This window comes from Chiloscyllium plagiosum, unplaced genomic scaffold, assembly GCF_037043375.1.
Source record: "Chiloscyllium plagiosum isolate Xiang-an unplaced genomic scaffold, Cpla_swu_hap1 HiC_scaffold_12, whole genome shotgun sequence".
In the NCBI taxonomy this organism is placed as follows: Eukaryota; Metazoa; Chordata; class Chondrichthyes; order Orectolobiformes; family Hemiscylliidae; genus Chiloscyllium; species Chiloscyllium plagiosum.
Genome location: NW_028270150.1, coordinates 2038646 through 2057083, shown reverse-complemented (window position 1 = coordinate 2057083; position 18438 = coordinate 2038646). Strand labels below are relative to the sequence as shown.

Below are 18438 nucleotides of genomic sequence, written 5' to 3'. Positions count from 1 at the left end.
CGTGGTCGACGATGCCCTCCACTGCATCTCTTCCACTTCCCGCTCCTCCGCCCTTGAGCCCCGCCCCTCCAACCGGCACCAGGACAGAACCCCACTGGTCCTCACCAACCACCCCACCAACCTCCATGTACAACGTATCATCCGCCGTCATTTCCGCCACCTCCAAACAGACCCCACCACCAGGGATATATTTCCCTCCCCTCCCCTATCAGCATTCCGAAAAGACCACTCCCTCCGTGACTCCCTCGTCAGGTCCACACCCCCCACCAACTCAACCTCCACTCCCGGCACCTTCCCCTGCAACCGCAGGAGGTGCAAGACTTGCGACCACACCTCCCCCTTCACCTCCCTCCAAGGCCCCAAAGGAAACTTCCATATCCGCCACAGAATCACCTGTACCTCCACACATATCATCTATTGCATCCTCTGTACCCGATGTGGCCTCCTCTATATTGGATAGACAGGCCACCTACTTGCGGAACGTTTCAGAGAACACCTCTGTGACACCCGGACCAACCAACTCAACCACCCCGTAGCCCAACACTTTAACTCCCCCTCCCACTCCACCAAGGAGATGCAGGTCCTTGGACTCCTCCATTGCCAGACCATAGCAACACGACGGTTGGAGGAAGAGCGCCTCATCTTCCGCCTAGGAACCCTCCAACCACAAGGGATGAACTCAGATTTCTCCAGTTTCCTCATTTCCCCTCCCCCCACCTTGTCTCAGTCAAATCCCTCGAACTCAGCACCGCCTTCCTAACCTGCAATCTTCTTCCTGACCTCTCCACCCCACCCCCTCTCCGGTCTATCACCCTCACCTTAACCTCCTTCCATCTATCGCATTTCCAAAGCCCCTCCCCCAAGTCCCTCCTCCCTACCTTTTATCTTAGCCTGCTGGACACACTTTCCTCATTCCTGAAGAAGGGCTTATGCCCGAAACGTCGATTCTCCTGTTCCCTGGATGCTGCCTGACCTGCTGCGCTTTTCCAGCAACACATTTTCTGCATATTACTGTGTATCCCTGTGTACTTTTGATATATTACTGTGTACCTCTGATATATTGCTGTGTTCCTCCAATATATTACTGTGTACCTCCAATATATTACTGCGTACCCCTGATAGATTACTGTGTACCCCTGATATATTGCTGTGTACGCCGATATATTACTGTATAGCCCAATATATTACGTGTAACTCCAATGTATTACTGTGTACCTCCAATATATTACTGTGTACCCCCAATATATTACTTTGTACTCCGATATATTACTGTGTACCCCCGATATATTACTGTGTACCCCGGATATATTACTGTGTACCCCGGATATATTACTGTGTACCCCCGATATATTACTGTGTACCCCCGATATATTACTGTGTATCTCCGATATATTACTGTGTATCTCCGATATATTACTGTGTACTCCCAATATATTACTGTGTACCCCCAATATATTACTTTGTACTCCGATATATTACTGTGTACCCCCGATATATTACTGTGTACCCCGGATATATTACTGTGTACCCCCGATATATTACTGTGTACTCCCGATATATTACTGTGTACCTCCAATATATTACTGTGTATCTCCAACATATTACTGTGTACCCCCGGATATATTACTGTGTACTTCTGATAGATTACTGCGTACCTCTGATATATTACTGTGTACCTCCAATACATTACTGTGTAATCCGATATATTACTGTGTACCTCCAATATATTACTGTATACCCTCAATATATTACTTTGTACTCTGATATATTACTGTGAACCCCCGATATATTACTGTGTACCCCCGATATATTACTGTGTACCCTTGATATGTTACTGTGTACCTCCGATATATTACTGTGCACCCCCGATATATTACTGTGTACCCTTGATATGTTACTGTGTACCTCCAATATATTACTGTGTACCCCCAATATATTACTGTGTGCCCCCAATATATTGCTGTGTACTCCGATGTGTTACGGTGTACCTCCAATATATTACTGTGTACCCCCAATATATTACTGTGTGCCCCCAATATATTGCTGTGTACTCCGATGTGTTACGGTGTACCTCCAATATATTACTGTGTGCCCCCAATATATTGCTGTGTACTCCGATGTGTTACGGTGTACCTCCAATATATTACTGTGTACCCCCAATATATTACTGTGTGCCCCCAATATATTACTGTGTACCACTGATATATTACTGTGTACCCCAATATACTACTGTGTACCTCCGATATAGTGCTGTGTACTCCGATATAGTACCGTATAGCCCCGATATATTACTGTGTACCCCCAATATATTACTGTGTACTCCCGATATATTACTGTGTACCCCCGATATATTACTGCGTACCCCCGATATATTACTGTGTACCTCCAATATATTACTGTGTACTCTGATATATTACTGCGTACCTCCAATATATTACTGTGTACCCCGATATATTAATGTGAACCCCCATATATTACTGTGTACCCCCGATATATTACTGCGTACTCCGATATATTAATGTGTACCCCCGATATGTTACTGTGTACTCCGATATATTAATGTGTACCCCCGATATGTTACTGTGTACTCCGATATATTAATGTGTACCCCCGATATATTACTGCGTACTCCGATATATTAATGTGTACCCCCGATATGTTACTGTGTACTCCGATATATTAATGTGTACCCCCGATATGTTACTGTGTACCATCAATATATTACTGTGTACCCCCAATAACATGTAACTCCCTTGTTCATCACGAATCACCATCACCTTTCCAGACTCATAACCCTCTGAAATAAAGTATTTCTTGTCTTATCAGTTTTAAATGCAGGGGCCTTTCTTTTGAAACTGGATTAATCACCGTCACAAGGAGAAACATCCTTTTAGCATCCCCTCAGGATAGACGGGTGACCACAAGGCGGGGCAGGCAGCAGTGCAGGAGACCCCTATGACTAATCCTCTCTCAAACAAGCAGAGGTCTTGGATGTTGTTGGAGGGGATGGTCTCATAGAATCATTACAGTTTGCACACAGGCCATTTGGCCCAAAATGCCCTCTGAAGAGCATCTCACCCAGACCCATCCCCTTACCCTATCGCTGTAATCCTGTATTTCCCATGGCTAACCCACATCCCTGAACACTTTGGGCAATTTTCATGGCCAATTCACCTCATGTGGACATGAGAATTAGAATTAGAACTAGAACTAGAATCCCTACAGTGTGAAAACAGGCCCTTCGGCCCAACAAGTCCACACAGACCCGCCGGCGTAAGCCAACCAGACCCATTACTCTACATTTCCCCTGACTAACCCACCTAACCTACACATCCCTGAACACAATGGGGCAACTTGGCTAGGCCAATTCACCGGACCTGCACACCTTTGGAGTGTGGGAGGAAACCAGAGCACCTGGAGGAAACCCAGGCAGAGAATGTGCAAACTCCACATGGACACCCGGGTCCCTGGTGTGTGAGGCAACAGTGCTTACCACTGAGTCCCCATGCAGCTCCTCTCAGAGGAAAGCCACAGCAGTAGCCAGATTGGCCCCCCACAGCAGCTAATGTCTGAGTGTAGAGGAGTGGCAGTGATAAGGACTCCATAGTCAGGGGTATAGTGTTTCTATGGCTGCTTGGTGAGATTCCAGGATGGTGTCAGGGACAGGGATATCTCTGAGCAGGTAGAGGACATTCTGAAAGGGAAGTGGGAGCAGCTCGAGGTTGTGAACTATCTTGGTACTAATGAAATAGGTAGGAAAAGAGATGAGATCCTGGAAAGGGAATTTAGAGAATGAGGTGGAAAGGTGAAAAGCAAGGCTGTAACCTCGGGATTAATTTTTGTGACATGCTGAGGCCAGAAATGAGAAGGTAAAGCAATTGAACATATGCGTAAAGAGCTAATATTGGAGGGAAAGCTTCAGAGAGCTAGATCTTTGGGATCGCTTCCAGTGCAGGTGGGACATGTACAAAGGACGGGTTGCATCTAAATGCCAGGGGCACCAATATCCTCGTAGGGAGGATTGCGAGGGCCACTCGGGAGGATTTGAGTTAGTGTGGTGGGGGATGGGAACCAGAGCAGTGGGTCAGTAAGTGCTATATCTGAGGAGACGTTAGAAGTTAAATCAAGAAAATCTAATAGGAAGAACAGACGGGACTGGGGTCTGGAGTGTATTTATTATAATGCATGGAGTATAACAGGTAAGGAAAGATTAGAGTGGTGCTGGAAAAGCACAGCAGGTCAGGCAGCATCCGAGGAGCAGGAGAGTCGATATTTCGGGCAAAAGCCCTTCATTCCTGACCTGGGTGCCCTGGAGTGAATGGTCCCTGCAGAAGGTGGACAAGGCGGGGGAGGGGAATGTGTGAAGAAAATGAGAGGAGTTAAAAGAAAACTCGTTCAGAGTGAGGACAAGCTCAGCCCAAGCACAGGTGGGTGGAAGTGGTTCAGGCCTTTGTTCTAAGAAGAATCGAAGAGCCCTGAGACCATCCTGAAGGGGGATGGATGTGTAACAGGGATTACATGTCCATGGTAAAGAGGTGGCAGCTGGAGCCCACAAACTGGATATTCCGAACCTGCTGTAAAGAGTCCAAGGAATTGTGGGTTAACTCCTCTCATTTTCCTCAGGTCAGAGGGGTGGCCAAGGGTATTTGCATGGGCCCCAGTGATGCCTGCCTCTTTGTGGGACATTCCTTGTTTCAGTCCTTTTCTGGCCCCTACCCACAATTCTTTCTCCGGGTCATCAATTACATCATCGGTGCTGCCTCTTTCTCATCTGGAATTGGAAAAATTGATCAATTTCGTTTCCAATTTCCAACCTGCCCTCACTTTCACCTGGTCTAGCTTTGACTCTTCCTTTCCCTTCCTCAACATCTCGGTTTCCATTTCTGGGGATTGACTGGCCACTAAATTCCATTACAAACCCCCTGACTCCCACAGTCACTTGGACTATCCATCCTCACACCCAGCTTCCTGTAAAGAGTCCATTCCATTCTCTCAGTTCCTCCAGCTCCATCACAAATATCCATCTTCAACCGAGGATTCTCCAACACTGTTGTTGATGGCCCTCAACCAGGTCCAACCCACTTTCCGCACTTTCAGCCCTCATTCCCACAACAGTGATAGGGTCTCCCTTATCCATGGAGAAAGAGAGGACTGTGGATGCTGGAGAATTCAGAGTCAAAGAGACTGGAACAGGAAAAGCACAGCAGGTCAGGCAGCATTCGAGAAGCAGGAGAGTTGATGTTTCGGGCATGAGCTCTTCATTATCCTGACCTACCATCCCAACAGCATGCACATCCAGAGGATCATAAGCCGCCATTTCCACCATCTCCAGCGAGATGCCATCACCAGACACATTTTCCTCTCCCCTCCCTTGTCCACCTTCCACAGGGACAATTCCCTCCGGGACACCCTGGTCCACACCTCCTTCACTTCCAACTCTCCCCATCAACCTCAGGACACCTTCCCCTGCAGCCACAGAAGTTGTAACATTTGTCTATTTACTTCCTCTCTCCTTAGTATGCAAGGTCCCAAATATACCTACCAGATGAAGCAGCACTTTACCTGCAATTCTCACAATCTAGTTGACTGCATTCGCAGCTCACAATGTGATCTCTTCTACATTGGGGAAACGAAGCATAGACTGGGTGACTGCTTCACAGAGCATTGATGTTCTAGAACATAGAACAATACAGCGCAGAACAGGCCCTTCGGCCCTCGATGTTGCGCCAACCTGTGAACTATTCTCATCTCGTCCCCCTACACTGTCCCATCATCATCCATGTGTTTATCTAAGGATTGTTTAAATCTCCCTAATGTGGCTGAGTTGACTACATTGGCAGGCAGGGCATTCCACGCCCTTACCACTCTCTGAGTAAACAACCTGCCTCTGACATCTGTCTTAAATCTATCACCCCCTCAATTTGTAGTTGTGCCCCCTCGTACAAGCTGACGTTATCATCCTAGGAAAAAGTCTTTCACTGTCTACCCTATCTAATCCTCTGATCATCTTGTATGTCTCTATCAAATCCCCCCTTAGCCTTCTTCTTTCCAATGAGAACAGACCCAAGTCCCTCAGCCTTTCCTCATAAGACCTTCCCTCCAGATCAGGCAACATCCTGGTAAATCTCCTCTGCACCTTTTCCAATGCTTCCACATCCTTTCTGTAATGGGGCGACCAGAACTGTATACAATATTCCAAATGTGGCTGCACCAGCGTTCTGTATAGTTGCAGCATGATATTGCAGCTCCGGAACTCAATCCCTCTACCAATGAAACTGAACACACCGTATGCCTTCTTAACAGCGCTATCAACCTGGGTGGCAACTTTCAGGGATCTATGCACATGGACTCCAAGATCCCTCTGCACATCCACACTACCAAGAATCTTTCCATTGACCCAGTAGTCTGCCTTCCTGTTATTCTTCCCAAAGTGCATCACCTCACATTTAGCTGCATTGAACTCCATTTGACACCTCTCAGCCCAATTCTGCAGTTTATCCAAGTCCCCCTGCAACCTGTAACATTCTTCCAAACTGCCCACTACTCCACCGACTTTAGTGTCGTCTGCAAATTTACTAATCCATCCACCTATGTTATGCCTGCGTCCAAGTCATTTATAAAAATGACAAACAGCAGTGGTCCCAAAACAGATCCTTGTGGCACACCACTAGTAACCGGACTCCAGGCTGAATATTTTCCATCAACCACCACTCGCTGCCTTCTTCCAGAAAGCCAGTTTCTAATCCAAACTGTTAAATCACCTTCAATTCCATGTCTCTGCATTTTCTTCAACAGCCTACCATGTGGAACCTTATCAAAAGCTTTACTGAAGTCCAAGTATACCACGTCAACAATAGACAATAGACAATAGGTGCAGGAGTAGGCCATTCTGCCCTTCGAGCCTGCACCACCATTCAATATAATCATGGCTGATCATCCTTAATCAGTATCCTGTTCCTGTCTTATCTCCATAACACTTGATTCCACTATCTTTGAGAGCTCTATCCAACTCTTTCTTAAATGAATCCAGAGACTGGGTCTCCACTGCCCTCTGGGGCAGAGCATTCCACACAGCCACCACTCTCTGGGTGAAGACGTTTCTCCTCATCTCTGTCCTAAATGGTCTACTCCATATTTTTAAGCTGTGTCCTTTGGTTCGGGACTCACCCATCAGCGGAAACATGTTTCTTGCCTCCAGAGTGTCCAATCCTTTAATAAGCTTATATGTCTCAATCAGATCCCCTCTCAGTCTTCTAAACTCAAGTGTATACAAGCCCAGTCACTCCAGTCTTTCAGCGTAAGGTAATCCCGCCATTCCAGGAATTGTCCTCGTGAACCTACGCTGCATTCCCTCAATAGCCAGAATGTCTTTCCTCAAATTTAGAGACCAGAACTGCACACAGTACTCCAGGTGTGGTCTCACCAGGGCCCTGTACAGCTGCAGAAGAACCTCTTTGCTTCTACACTCAATCTCTCTTGTTATGAAGGCCAGCATGCTATTAGCCTTCTTCACTACCTGCTGTACCTGCATGCTTACCTTCATTGACCGGTGTACAAGAACACCCAGATCTCTCTGTACTGCCCTTTTACCTAAATTGATTCCATTGAGGTAGTAATCTGCCTTCCTGTTCTTGCTACCAAAGTGGATAACCATACATTTATCCACATTAAACTGCATCTGCCATGCATCTGACTACTCACCTAACCTGTCCAGGTCACCCTGTAATCTCCTAACATCCTCCTCACATTTCACCCTGCCACCCAGCTTAGTATCATCAGCAAATTTGTTAATGTTATTGCTGATACAATCTTCTATATCATTAACATATATTGTAAAAAGCTGCGGTCCCAGTACTGATCCCTGTGGTACCCCACTGGTCACTGCCTGCCATTCCGAAATGGAGCCGTTTATCACTCCCCTTTGTTTCCTGTCAGCCAACCAACTTTCAATCCAAGTTAGTACGTTGCCCCCAATACCAAGCACCCTAATTTTGCTCACTAACCTCCTATGTGGGACTTTATCAAAAGCTTTCTGAAAGTCCAGGTACACTACATCTACTGGATCTCCCTCGTCCATCTTCAGAGTTACATCCTCAAAAAATTCCAGAAGATTAGTCAAGCATGATTTCCCCTTCATAAATCCATGCTGACTCTGACCTATCCTGTTATTACTATCCAGATGTGTCGTAATTTCATCCTTTATAATAGACTCCAGCATCTTTCCCACCACTGAGATCAGACTAACTGGTCTATAATTTCCTGCTTTCTCTCTCACTCCTTTCTTAAAAAGTGGTACAACATTAGCCACCCTCCAATCCTCAGGAACTGATCCCGAATCTATAAAACTCTGGAAAATAATCACCAACGCATCCATGATTTCTCAAGCCACCTCCTTCAGTACCCTGGGATGTAGACCATCAGGCCCCGGGGACTTATCAACCTTCAGACCTAACAATCTCTCCAACATCATTTCCTGGCAAATATAACTTCCCTTAAGTTCAGGTCCTTCAGCCACTGTTACCTCAGGGAGATTGCTTGTGTCTTCCCCAGTGAACACGATCTGAAGTACCAATTCAATTCTTCTGCCATTTCTTTGTTCCCCGTAATATATTCCCCTGTTTCTGTCTTCAAGAGCCCAATTTTAGTCTTAGCCATTTTTTTGCCTTGCACATACCTAAAAAAGCTTTTACTATCCTCCTTAATATTCTTGGCCAGTTTACCTTCGTACCTCATTTTTCCTCTGTGTATTTCCTTCTTAGTAATCCTCTGTTGTTCTTTAAAAGCTTCCCAGTCCTCCGTTTTCCCACTTATCTTTGCTATGTTATACTTTTTCTCTTTTAACTTTATATGTTTCTTAACTTCCCTCATGAGCCACGGCCGCCCATGCCTCCTCCTGGGATCTTTCTTCCTTTTTGGAATGAACTGATCCTGCAACTTCTGCATTATACACAGAAATATCCGCCATTGTTCCTCCACGGTCCTCCCTGCTAAGGTATTGCACCATTGAACTTTGGCCAGCTCCTCCCTCATAGCTCCATAGTTCCCTTTATTCAACAGAAATACTGTCACTTCCGACTGTACCCTCTCCCTCTCAAATTGCAGATTGAAGCTTATTGTATTATGGTCACTACTTCCCAATGGCTCCTTCACTTCGAGGTCTCTGACCAATTCTGGTTCGTTGCACAATACCAGATCCAGAATTGCCTTCTCCCTGGTCGGCTCCAGCACCAGCTGCTCTAAGAATCCATCTCTGAGGCACTCCACAAAGTCTCTTTCTTGTGGCCCAATACCATCCTGATTCTCCCAGTCTACCTGCATGTTGAAATCCCCCATAACAACTGTAGTAACATCTTTGCGACAGGCCAATTTCAGCTCCTGATTTAACTTACATCCGACATCCAGACTACTGTTTGGGGGCCTGTAGATGACTCCCAAGAGGGTCTTTTTACCCTTAGTATTTCTCAGCTCTATCCACACTGACTCTACATCTCCTGACTCTAGGTCGCCCCCCGCGCAAGGGACTGAATATCGTCCCTTACCAACAAGGCCACCCCACCCCCTCTGCCTGTCAGTCTGTCCTTACGATAGCACGTGTAGCCTTGAGTATTCATTTCCCAGGCCCTGTCCACTTGAAGCCACGTCTCAATTATCCCCACAATATCGTATCTGCCAATTTCCAAAAGAGCCTCAAGCTCATCCATCTTATGTCTAATGCTTCGTGCATTCATGTATAGTATTTTTAATTTGTTACTGCCCTCACCCTTCCCATCAACCCTTATTTCACTCAACCTTACAGCATGATGCCTTTCCGAGTTTTCTGCCTCATTAATACAGTTGTCTTTCTTGACTTCTCTTGTTCTAACTTTCCCTTCAATTTCCTTTTTAAACATCCAGTTTGTCCCCCCCCCCACTACTTAGTTTAAACGTAGCTGTGTTGCAGTAGCAAACCTGCCTGCCAGAATGCTGATCCCTAACCTATTAAGGTGCAAACCGTCTCTCTTGTAGAATTTATGTTTACCACAAAACATACCCCAGTGATCCAAGAATTTAAATCCTTGCTTCCTGCACCAGTTCCCCAGCCACATGTTCAAGTCCATTATCTCCCTGTTTCTGGCCTCACCAGCCCGAGGAAGTGGAAGCAAACCGGAGATAACCACCTTGGACGTCCTGCTTTTCAGCCTTCTTCCTAGTTCTCCGAAGTCCCGCTGTAGTATGTTCCTCCTCTTCTTCCCGACATCATTTGTGCCGACATGTACCACCACCTCTGGCTCTTCACCCTCGTCCTTGAGGATTTCCTGCATTCTGTCCGCGATGTCTTTCACTCTAGCACCAGGAAGGCAACACACCATCCTTAAGTCCCGTCTGCTGCCACAAAAACCCCAGTCAGTTCCTCTCATGATGGAGTCCCCTATTACCACGGCTCTGTGCGATGTCCGACTCTTCCGCTCTGTCTCCACGCCAACTTTTGATTGACAGACCTGCCCTAACCTCATCTACATGCTTGGTCACCTCCTCAAAAACTCAATGAGATTTGTGAGACATGACCCTGCCCTTGATGAAACCATGTTGACTATCTTAAATCCAATCTCTTATAATCCTTTCCAAAAATTTTCCTACTACATGGCTCACTGGTCTATAATTACTTAGGTCACCTCTACTGCTCTTCTTGAACAAGGGCACAACATTTGCAATCCTCCAGTCATCTGTTCCTAAACCTGTAGATAATGATGACTCAAAGATCAAATCCAAAGGCTCCTGATGAAGGGCTTTTGTCTGAAACATCGATTTTTCCTGCTCCTCGGGTGCTGTCTGACCTGCTGTGCTTTTCCAGCACCACTCTAATATCTGCTCCTTTGTCTGTCTAACTGCTCTTCTCTCTCTTTGGGCTCTATCCCTGACCATCATTTATTCCTTACCCCTCCCCCCACCCTATCCTCTGCATATAAACTTACATTTTCTAAGCTAACCTCAGTTCTGAGGAAGGGTCACTTGACCTGAAGCATTAACCCTGATTTCTCTCCACAGAAGCTTCCAGACCTGCTGAGCTCTTCCAGCGAACTCTATCTTTGTCTCTGATTTACAGCATCCGCAGTTCTTTCAGCTTTAGAAAAGTTGCAAGCATCTTTTGCAGCACACGGACTCTTGGAAGTGCTGGTCTTATGTAACGGGCTATCATTTAAAGCTGGGATATTGAGTATTTCCTAAAGTCGAATGGTATTGGATATCTAAGGACAGCTCCATACCATCCGTCATCCAATGGTCTTCAGGAAAGAGCAGTCCAAACTTTGAAGACAGGCTTCAAGACTCAGCCCACAGCTTCACTAGATACCATGCTGTCCCAGTTCCTGTTTGATTATAGAACCACCCCTCATACAGCTGTTGAACACCTCATCTTCCGCCTTGGAACCCTCCAACCACACGGGATCAATGTAGATTTCACCGGTTTCCCTATTTTCCCTCATTGAGGGCCAAAGGGCCTGTACTGTGCTCCCCCCACGACCACATCAAACACTTGTCTGACTACTTCCCCAGAGCCAGAGCCAGCGCCAGCTTTGCAATGTCCTTTGTTGGACCTATGACATATGGATACAATAAGCTCGCTGGATACATTACAAGACATCTGCCCCCTTAACACTATAACTATCCCAACTTATGTTGGGAAAGTTGAAATAACATAAGCTTTACTCCTTGTACCTCAAGAACTAATCTGTCTTAGCATGAATGAAAAATGTTTGTGACGACACAAGTGCAAAGGTGACCATGCTGAACTGACCACGAATGCCGTTTTCATATCACTGCATCTGAACGCAATGAGCACAGAAATCATTCACTCCAAGCAGCCCATCCCACATTAGAAACCTTGGGTTTTCATTGGTTATTTCACCTTAAAGCTTCTATAAAATCAAACACCTTTTAAGATCACATTAACAACATCAAAGTCTTTTGCAAATATTCCACAGATACAAAGTGGCCTTACTGTGAAGAAGTGGCAGAGAGTAACATGGGGGAAGACTTCATGTGCTGGATTCCGACCGCAGTGTTGTTGACTTTTGGACCAGAAGGCCATTAGCTTGTCCCAAAGTGGACCTGACGGACACAGGTACAGAACATACTCTTGCGGGATGAGATCTTCTAAAGTGGGGTCATTACGATGAGTGAATATCCTGTTGAAGAAAAATACTCTTCATCGATCTGTGAAGTGCCACTTTGAAGTGAATTGTGTTGGATCATTTTAATCAAACGGCTTCTATGACTGTAGACACAAAGGGCATATTGGCCTCTATTACATAGAGCAGCCCAATTACAAAGGCCAGGTGGAGAGTGTGACAGTGGGCCATGGATCCGCAACTTGAGAAAGTGGGAAGTATTGTCATGACTCTACAATCTCTCTGAGTGTCTAACCCAGTCCACTTTCAATCGAGATGAATGGTATCCCGAAGGGAGCTTGCTCTGGGACCTCAGCCTTGCATTATCTTTCTGAATAATGAACAAGGGAATAAAGTGTGAGTAAGACATCACAAAGAGACATCCAAAAAGGAAATATTCATGCACAGCTGCTATGTTCAAAATAGAAAAGGAGTCAGACCAGCTAATAGGTGGCACGGTGGTACAGTGGTTAGCACTGCTGCCTCGTAGCGCCAGAGGTTCAATTCCCGCCTCAGGCAACTGTGTGGAGTTTGCACATTCTCCCTGTGTCTGCGTGGGTTTCCTCCCACAGTCTAAAGATGTGCAGGTTAGGTGAATTGGCCATGCTAAATTGCCCATAGTGTTAGGTGTAGGGGTAAATGTAGGGGAATGGGTCTGGGTGGGTTGCGCTTCAGCGGGTAGGTGTGGACTTGTTGGGCCGAAGGGCCTGTTTCCACACTATAAGTAAACTAATCCAGCAAAATCTGAATATCGAGGAATATACATGATTTTATAAAGAGGAAAAGGAATGTTATGGCAGAGATCAAGGGCTCAAACCAGCAGAAGTCTTAGAGGAGAATAAAATGTGTAAGAGGAAACAAACAGGAAATCAGGAGTGAAATAAGGACATGAAAGGATACTGGCAGGTAAAATAAAGAAAGCCCTCAGTTATTTTACAAGTACATTAAGGATGAGAACAGTTATATTACATAACACACTTATCCTTTCTTATTACAATACTCGGAAAACTCCAGAATAGTTAAGCAAGCGTTCCCTTCTTAAACCCATGCAGACTCTCTCTAATCCTACCAATGCTTTCCAAGTGTCCTGTCCTCTCATCTTTTAGAATAGATTCCAGCATTTTTCTCATTACTGGCTAACTGATCTGTATATTTAAAGTTTGTGAGAAGATTATTAGCTCGGGTGCTCGTTGCTGTGGTTCTGTTCGCCGAGCTGGGAATTTGTGTTGCAGATGTTTCGTCCCCTGTCTAGGTGACATCCTCAGGGAGCCTCCTGTGAAGCGCTTCTGTGGTGTTTCCTCCGGTATTTATATGCCGCAACCCAAAGGACTAGCCACACTACCATACATCAGGAGCATTTCAGAACTGACAGCCAGACTACTGCGACCACTAGGACTCATAACAGCACACAAACCAACAGCCACTCTGAGACAACAACTCACCAGAACGAAGGACCCGATACCCAGCATGAGCAAAACCAATGTAGTGTACAAAATCCCATGCAAGGACTGCACAAATCACTATATAGGACAAACAGGAAGACAGCTAACGGTCCGCATCAATGAACATCAACTAGCCACGAAACGACACGACCAGCTTTCCTTAGTAGCCACACACGCAGACGACAAGCAACATGAATTCGACTGGGACAACACTACCATTATAGGGCAAGCCAAACAAAGAACAGCTAGGGAATTCCTAGAAGCATGGCACTCATCCACAAACTCCATCAACAAACACATCGACCTGGACCCAATATACCGGCCACTGCAGCGGACAGCTGAAACTGACAACCGGAAGCGGCAGGGACAGGCCACTATAAATGCCGGAGGAAACATCACAGAAGCGCTTCACAGGAGGCTCCAAGCACTGAGGATGTCACCTAGACAGGGGACGAAACGTTAGCAACAAAAACTTCCTGGTCTGTATATCTCCACTTTTTCTCTCCCTCCATTTTTAAATAAAGATTTTGCATTTCCATCCTCTCAACCTGTAGGAACTGCTCCAGAATCTATGGAAGTTTTAAAGAAAAGCCACCATTCTCTTAGATAATTTGCTCCAAATATTGGTTTCAGAGTTGAGGACATTGCTGGCTGGGTCAGAATTTATTGCCTATTTATTGGGGACAGACAAGAGACCACCACATTATTGTACACCCAGAGTTAGACTTCTTTCCTTAAGAGTCAGTGGACTCTTAATTCCACATCTTTATTGAATTGAAATTCCATCACCTGCCATGATGGGATTCAAACCCGGAATATTACCTTGGCCTCTGGATTGACAGTCCAGTCCAGTGATGATACGATGAGGCCATCACCTTCCCTGTGATGGGGCCGTAGCCTTCCCAGTGACGGGGCCGTATCCTTCCCAGTGACGGGGCCGTATCCTTCCCTGTGATGGGGCTGTATCCTTCCCTGTGATGGGGCTGTATCCTTCCCTGTGATGAGGCCGTATCCTTCCCTGTGATGAGGCCGTATCCTTCCCTGTGATGGGGCTGTAACGTTCCCTGTGATGAGGCCGTCACCTTCCCTGTGATGGGGCTGTAACGTTCCCTGTGATGAGGCTGTAACCTTCCCTGTGATGAGGCCGTATCCTTCCCTGTGATGAGGCCGTATCCTTCCCTGTGATGGGGCTGTAACGTTCCCTGTGATGAGGCCGTCACCTTCCCTGTGATGAGGCTGTATCCTTCCCTTGATGAGGCCGTATCCTTCCCTTGATGGGGCCGTAACCTTCCCTGTGATGAGGCTGTAATCTTCCCTGTGATGGGGTTGTAACCTTCCCTGTGATGGGGCCGTAACCTTCCCTGTGATGGGGCCGTATCCTTCCCTGTGATGGGGCCGTATCCTTCCCTGTGATGGGGCTGTATCCTTCCCTGTGATGAGGCCGTATCCTTCCCTGTGATGGGGCCGTAACCTTCTCTGTGATGAGGCCGTAACATTCCCTGTGATGGGGCTGTAACATTCCCTGTGATGGGGCCGTAACCTTCCCTGTGATGGGGCCGTAACCTTCCCTGTGATGGGGCCGTATCCTTCCCTGTGATGGGGCCGTATCCTTCCCTGTGATGGGGCCGTATCCTTCCCTGTGATGGGGCCGTATCCTTCCCTGTGATGGGGCCGTGACCTTCCCTGTGATGGGGCTGTATCCTTCCCTGTGATGGGGCTGTAACCTTCCCTGTGATGGGGCCGTCACCTTCCCTGTGATGGGGCCGTCACCTTCCCTGTGATGTGGCCGTATCCTTCCCTGTGACGGGGCCGTCACCTTCCCTGTGATGTGGCTGTATCCTTCCCTGTGATGAGGCCGTATCCTTCCCTGTGATGAGGCTGTATCCTTCCCTGTGATGGGGCTGTAACGTTCCCTGTGATGAGGCCGTCACCTTCCCTGTGATGAGGCCGTCACCTTCCCTGTGATGAGGCCGTATCCTTCCCTTGATGGGGCCGTAACCTTCCCTGTGATGAGGCTGTAATCCTCCCTGTGATGGGGTTGTAACCTTCCCTGTGATGGGGTTGTAACCTTCCCTGTGATGGGGCTGTAACCTTCCCTGTGATGGGGCTGTAACCTTCCCTGTGATGAGGCTGTATCCTTCCCTGTGATGAGGCTGTATCCTTCCCTGTGATGAGGCTGTATCCTTCCCTATGATGAGGCCGTAACTTTCCCTGTGATGAGGCTGTATCCTTCCCTGTAATGAGGCCGTAACCTTCCCTGTGATGAGGCCGTAACCTTCCCTGAGATGAGGCCGTAACCTTCCCTGTGATGGGGCCGTAACCTTCCCTGTGATGGGGCCGTAACCTTCCCTGTGATGAGGCTGTAACCTTCCCTGAGATGACGCCGTAACCTTCCCTGTGATGGGGCCGTGTCCTTCCCTGTGATGGGGCCGTATCCTTCCCTGTGATGAGGCCGTATCCTTACCTGTGATGGGGCCGTAACCTTCTCTGTGATGAGGCCGTAACATTCCCTGTGATGGGGTTGTAACCTTCCCTGTGATGGGGCCGTATCCTTCCCTGTGATGGGGCCGTATCCTTCCCTGTGATGGGGCTGTATCCTTCCCTGTGATGAGGCCGTATCCTTACCTGTGATGGGGCCGTAACCTTCCCTGTGATGGGGCCGTAACCTTCTCTGTGATGAGGCCGTAACATTCCCTGTGATGGGGTTGTAACCTTCCCTGTGATGGGGCCGTAACCTTCTCTGTGATGAGGCCGTATACTTCCCTGTGATGAGGCCATATCCTTCCCTGTGATGAGGCCATATCCTTCCCTGTGATGGGGTTGTAACCTTCCCTGTGATGGGGCCGTAACCTTCCCTGTGATGAGGCCGTAACCTTCTCTGTGATGAGGCCGTAACCTTCCCTGTGATGGGGCCGTAATCTTCCCTGTGATGAGGCCGTAACCTTCCCTGTGATGGGGCCGTAACCTTCCCTGTGATGGGGCCGTAACCTTCCCTGTGATGAGGCTGTAACCTTCCCTGAGATGACGCCGTAACCTTCCCTGTGATGGGGCCGTGTCCTTCCCTGTGATGGGGCCGTATCCTTCCCTGTGATGAGGCCGTATCCTTACCTGTGATGGGGCCGTAACCTTCCCTGTGATGGGGCCGTAACCTTCTCTGTGATGAGGCCGTAACATTCCCTGTGATGGGGTTGTAACCTTCCCTGTGATGGGGCCGTATCCTTCCCTGTGATGGGGCCGTATCCTTCCCTGTGATGGGGCTGTATCCTTCCCTGTGATGAGGCCGTATCCTTACCTGTGATGGGGCCGTAACCTTCCCTGTGATGGGGCCGTAACCTTCTCTGTGATGAGGCCGTAACATTCCCTGTGATGGGGTTGTAACCTTCCCTGTGATGGGGCCGTAACCTTCTCTGTGATGAGGCCGTATACTTCCCTGTGATGAGGCCATATCCTTCCCTGTGATGAGGCCATATCCTTCCCTGTGATGGGGTTGTAACCTTCCCTGTGATGGGGCCGTAACCTTCCCTGTGATGAGGCCGTAACCTTCTCTGTGATGAGGCCGTAACCTTCCCTGTGATGGGGCCGTAACCTTCCCTGTGATGAGGCCGTAACCTTCCCTGAGATGAGGCCGTAACCTTCCCTGTGATGGGGCCGTATCCTTCCCTGTGATGGGGCCGTATCCTTCCCTGTGATGGGGCCATATCCTTCCCTGTGATGGGGCCGTAACCTTCCCTGTGATGGGGCCGTAACCTTCCCTGTGATGGGGCCGTAACCTTCTCTGTGATGAGGCCGTATCCTTACCTGTGATGGGGCCGTAACCTTCCCTGTGATGGGGCCGTAACCTTCCCTGTGATGGGGCCGTAACCTTCTCTGTGATGGGGCCATAACCTTCTCTGTGATGGGGCCGTAACCTTCCCTGTGATGGGGCCGTAACCTTCTCTGTGATGAGGCCGTATACTTCCCTGTGATGAGGCTGTATCCTTCCATGTGATGAGGCTGCATCCTTCCCTGTGATGAGGCTGTATCCTTCCCTGTGATGAGGCTGTAACCTTCCCTGTGATGAGGCTGTATCCTTCCCTGTGATGAGGCCGTAACCTTCGCTGTGATGAGGCCGTATCCTTCCCTGTGATGGGGCTGTAACCTTCCCTGTGATGGGGCCGTAACCTTCCCTGTGATGAGGCCGTAACCTTCCCTGTGATGAGGCCGTAACCTTCTCTGTGATGAGGCCGTAATCTTCTCTGTGATGAGGCCGTAACCTTCCCTGTGATGAGGCCGTAACCTTCCCTGTGATGTGGCCGTATCCTTCCCTGTGATGGGGTTGTAACCTTCCCTGTGATGGGGCCGTAACCTTCCCTGTGATGGGGCCGTAACCTTCCCTGTGATGGGGCCGTATCCTTCCCAGTGATGAGGCCGTAACCTTCCCTGTGATGAGGCCGTAACCTTCCCTGTGATGGGGCCGTAACCTTCCCTGTGATGAGGCCGTAACCTTCCCTGTGATGAGGCCGTAACCTTCTCTGTGATGAGGCCGTAACCTTCTCTGTGATGAGGCCGTAACCTTCCCTGTGATGAGGCCGTAACCTTCCCTGTGATGTGGCCGTATCCTTCCCTGTGATGGGGTTGTAACCTTCCCTGTGATGGGGCCGTAACCTTCCCTGTGATGGGGCCGTATCCTTCCCAGTGATGGGGTCGTATCCTTCCCTGTGATGGGGCCGTATCCTTCCCTGTGATGGGGCCGTATCCTTCCCTGTGATGGGGCCGTATCCTTCCCTGTGATGGGGCCGTGACCTTCCCTGTGATGGGGCCGTCACCTTCCCTGTGATGGGGCCGTACCTTCCCTGTGATGGGGCCGTATC

General features: G+C 48.2%; 1 protein-coding gene across 3 annotated transcripts in view; it reads right to left on the bottom strand.

Moving 5' to 3' along the window:
• The window catches only part of LOC122555449 (ubiquitin-associated and SH3 domain-containing protein A-like), a 237518-nt gene that overhangs the window by 174585 nt on the left and 44495 nt on the right, over nt 1-18438 (bottom strand). For 2 of the 3 annotated variants that reach the window (XR_015758771.1, XM_087992423.1), the window contains exon 3: nt 11978-12164. The exons of the other annotated variant lie outside the window; for it this stretch is intronic. Coding sequence is in view for 1 of the 2 variants with exons in the window: in XM_087992423.1 (XP_087848549.1) it covers nt 11978-12164 (187 nt within the window). In the remaining variant the exon portion in view is untranslated. The remainder of the gene's footprint in view (nt 1-11977; nt 12165-18438) is intronic. 3 annotated transcript variants of the gene reach the window in all.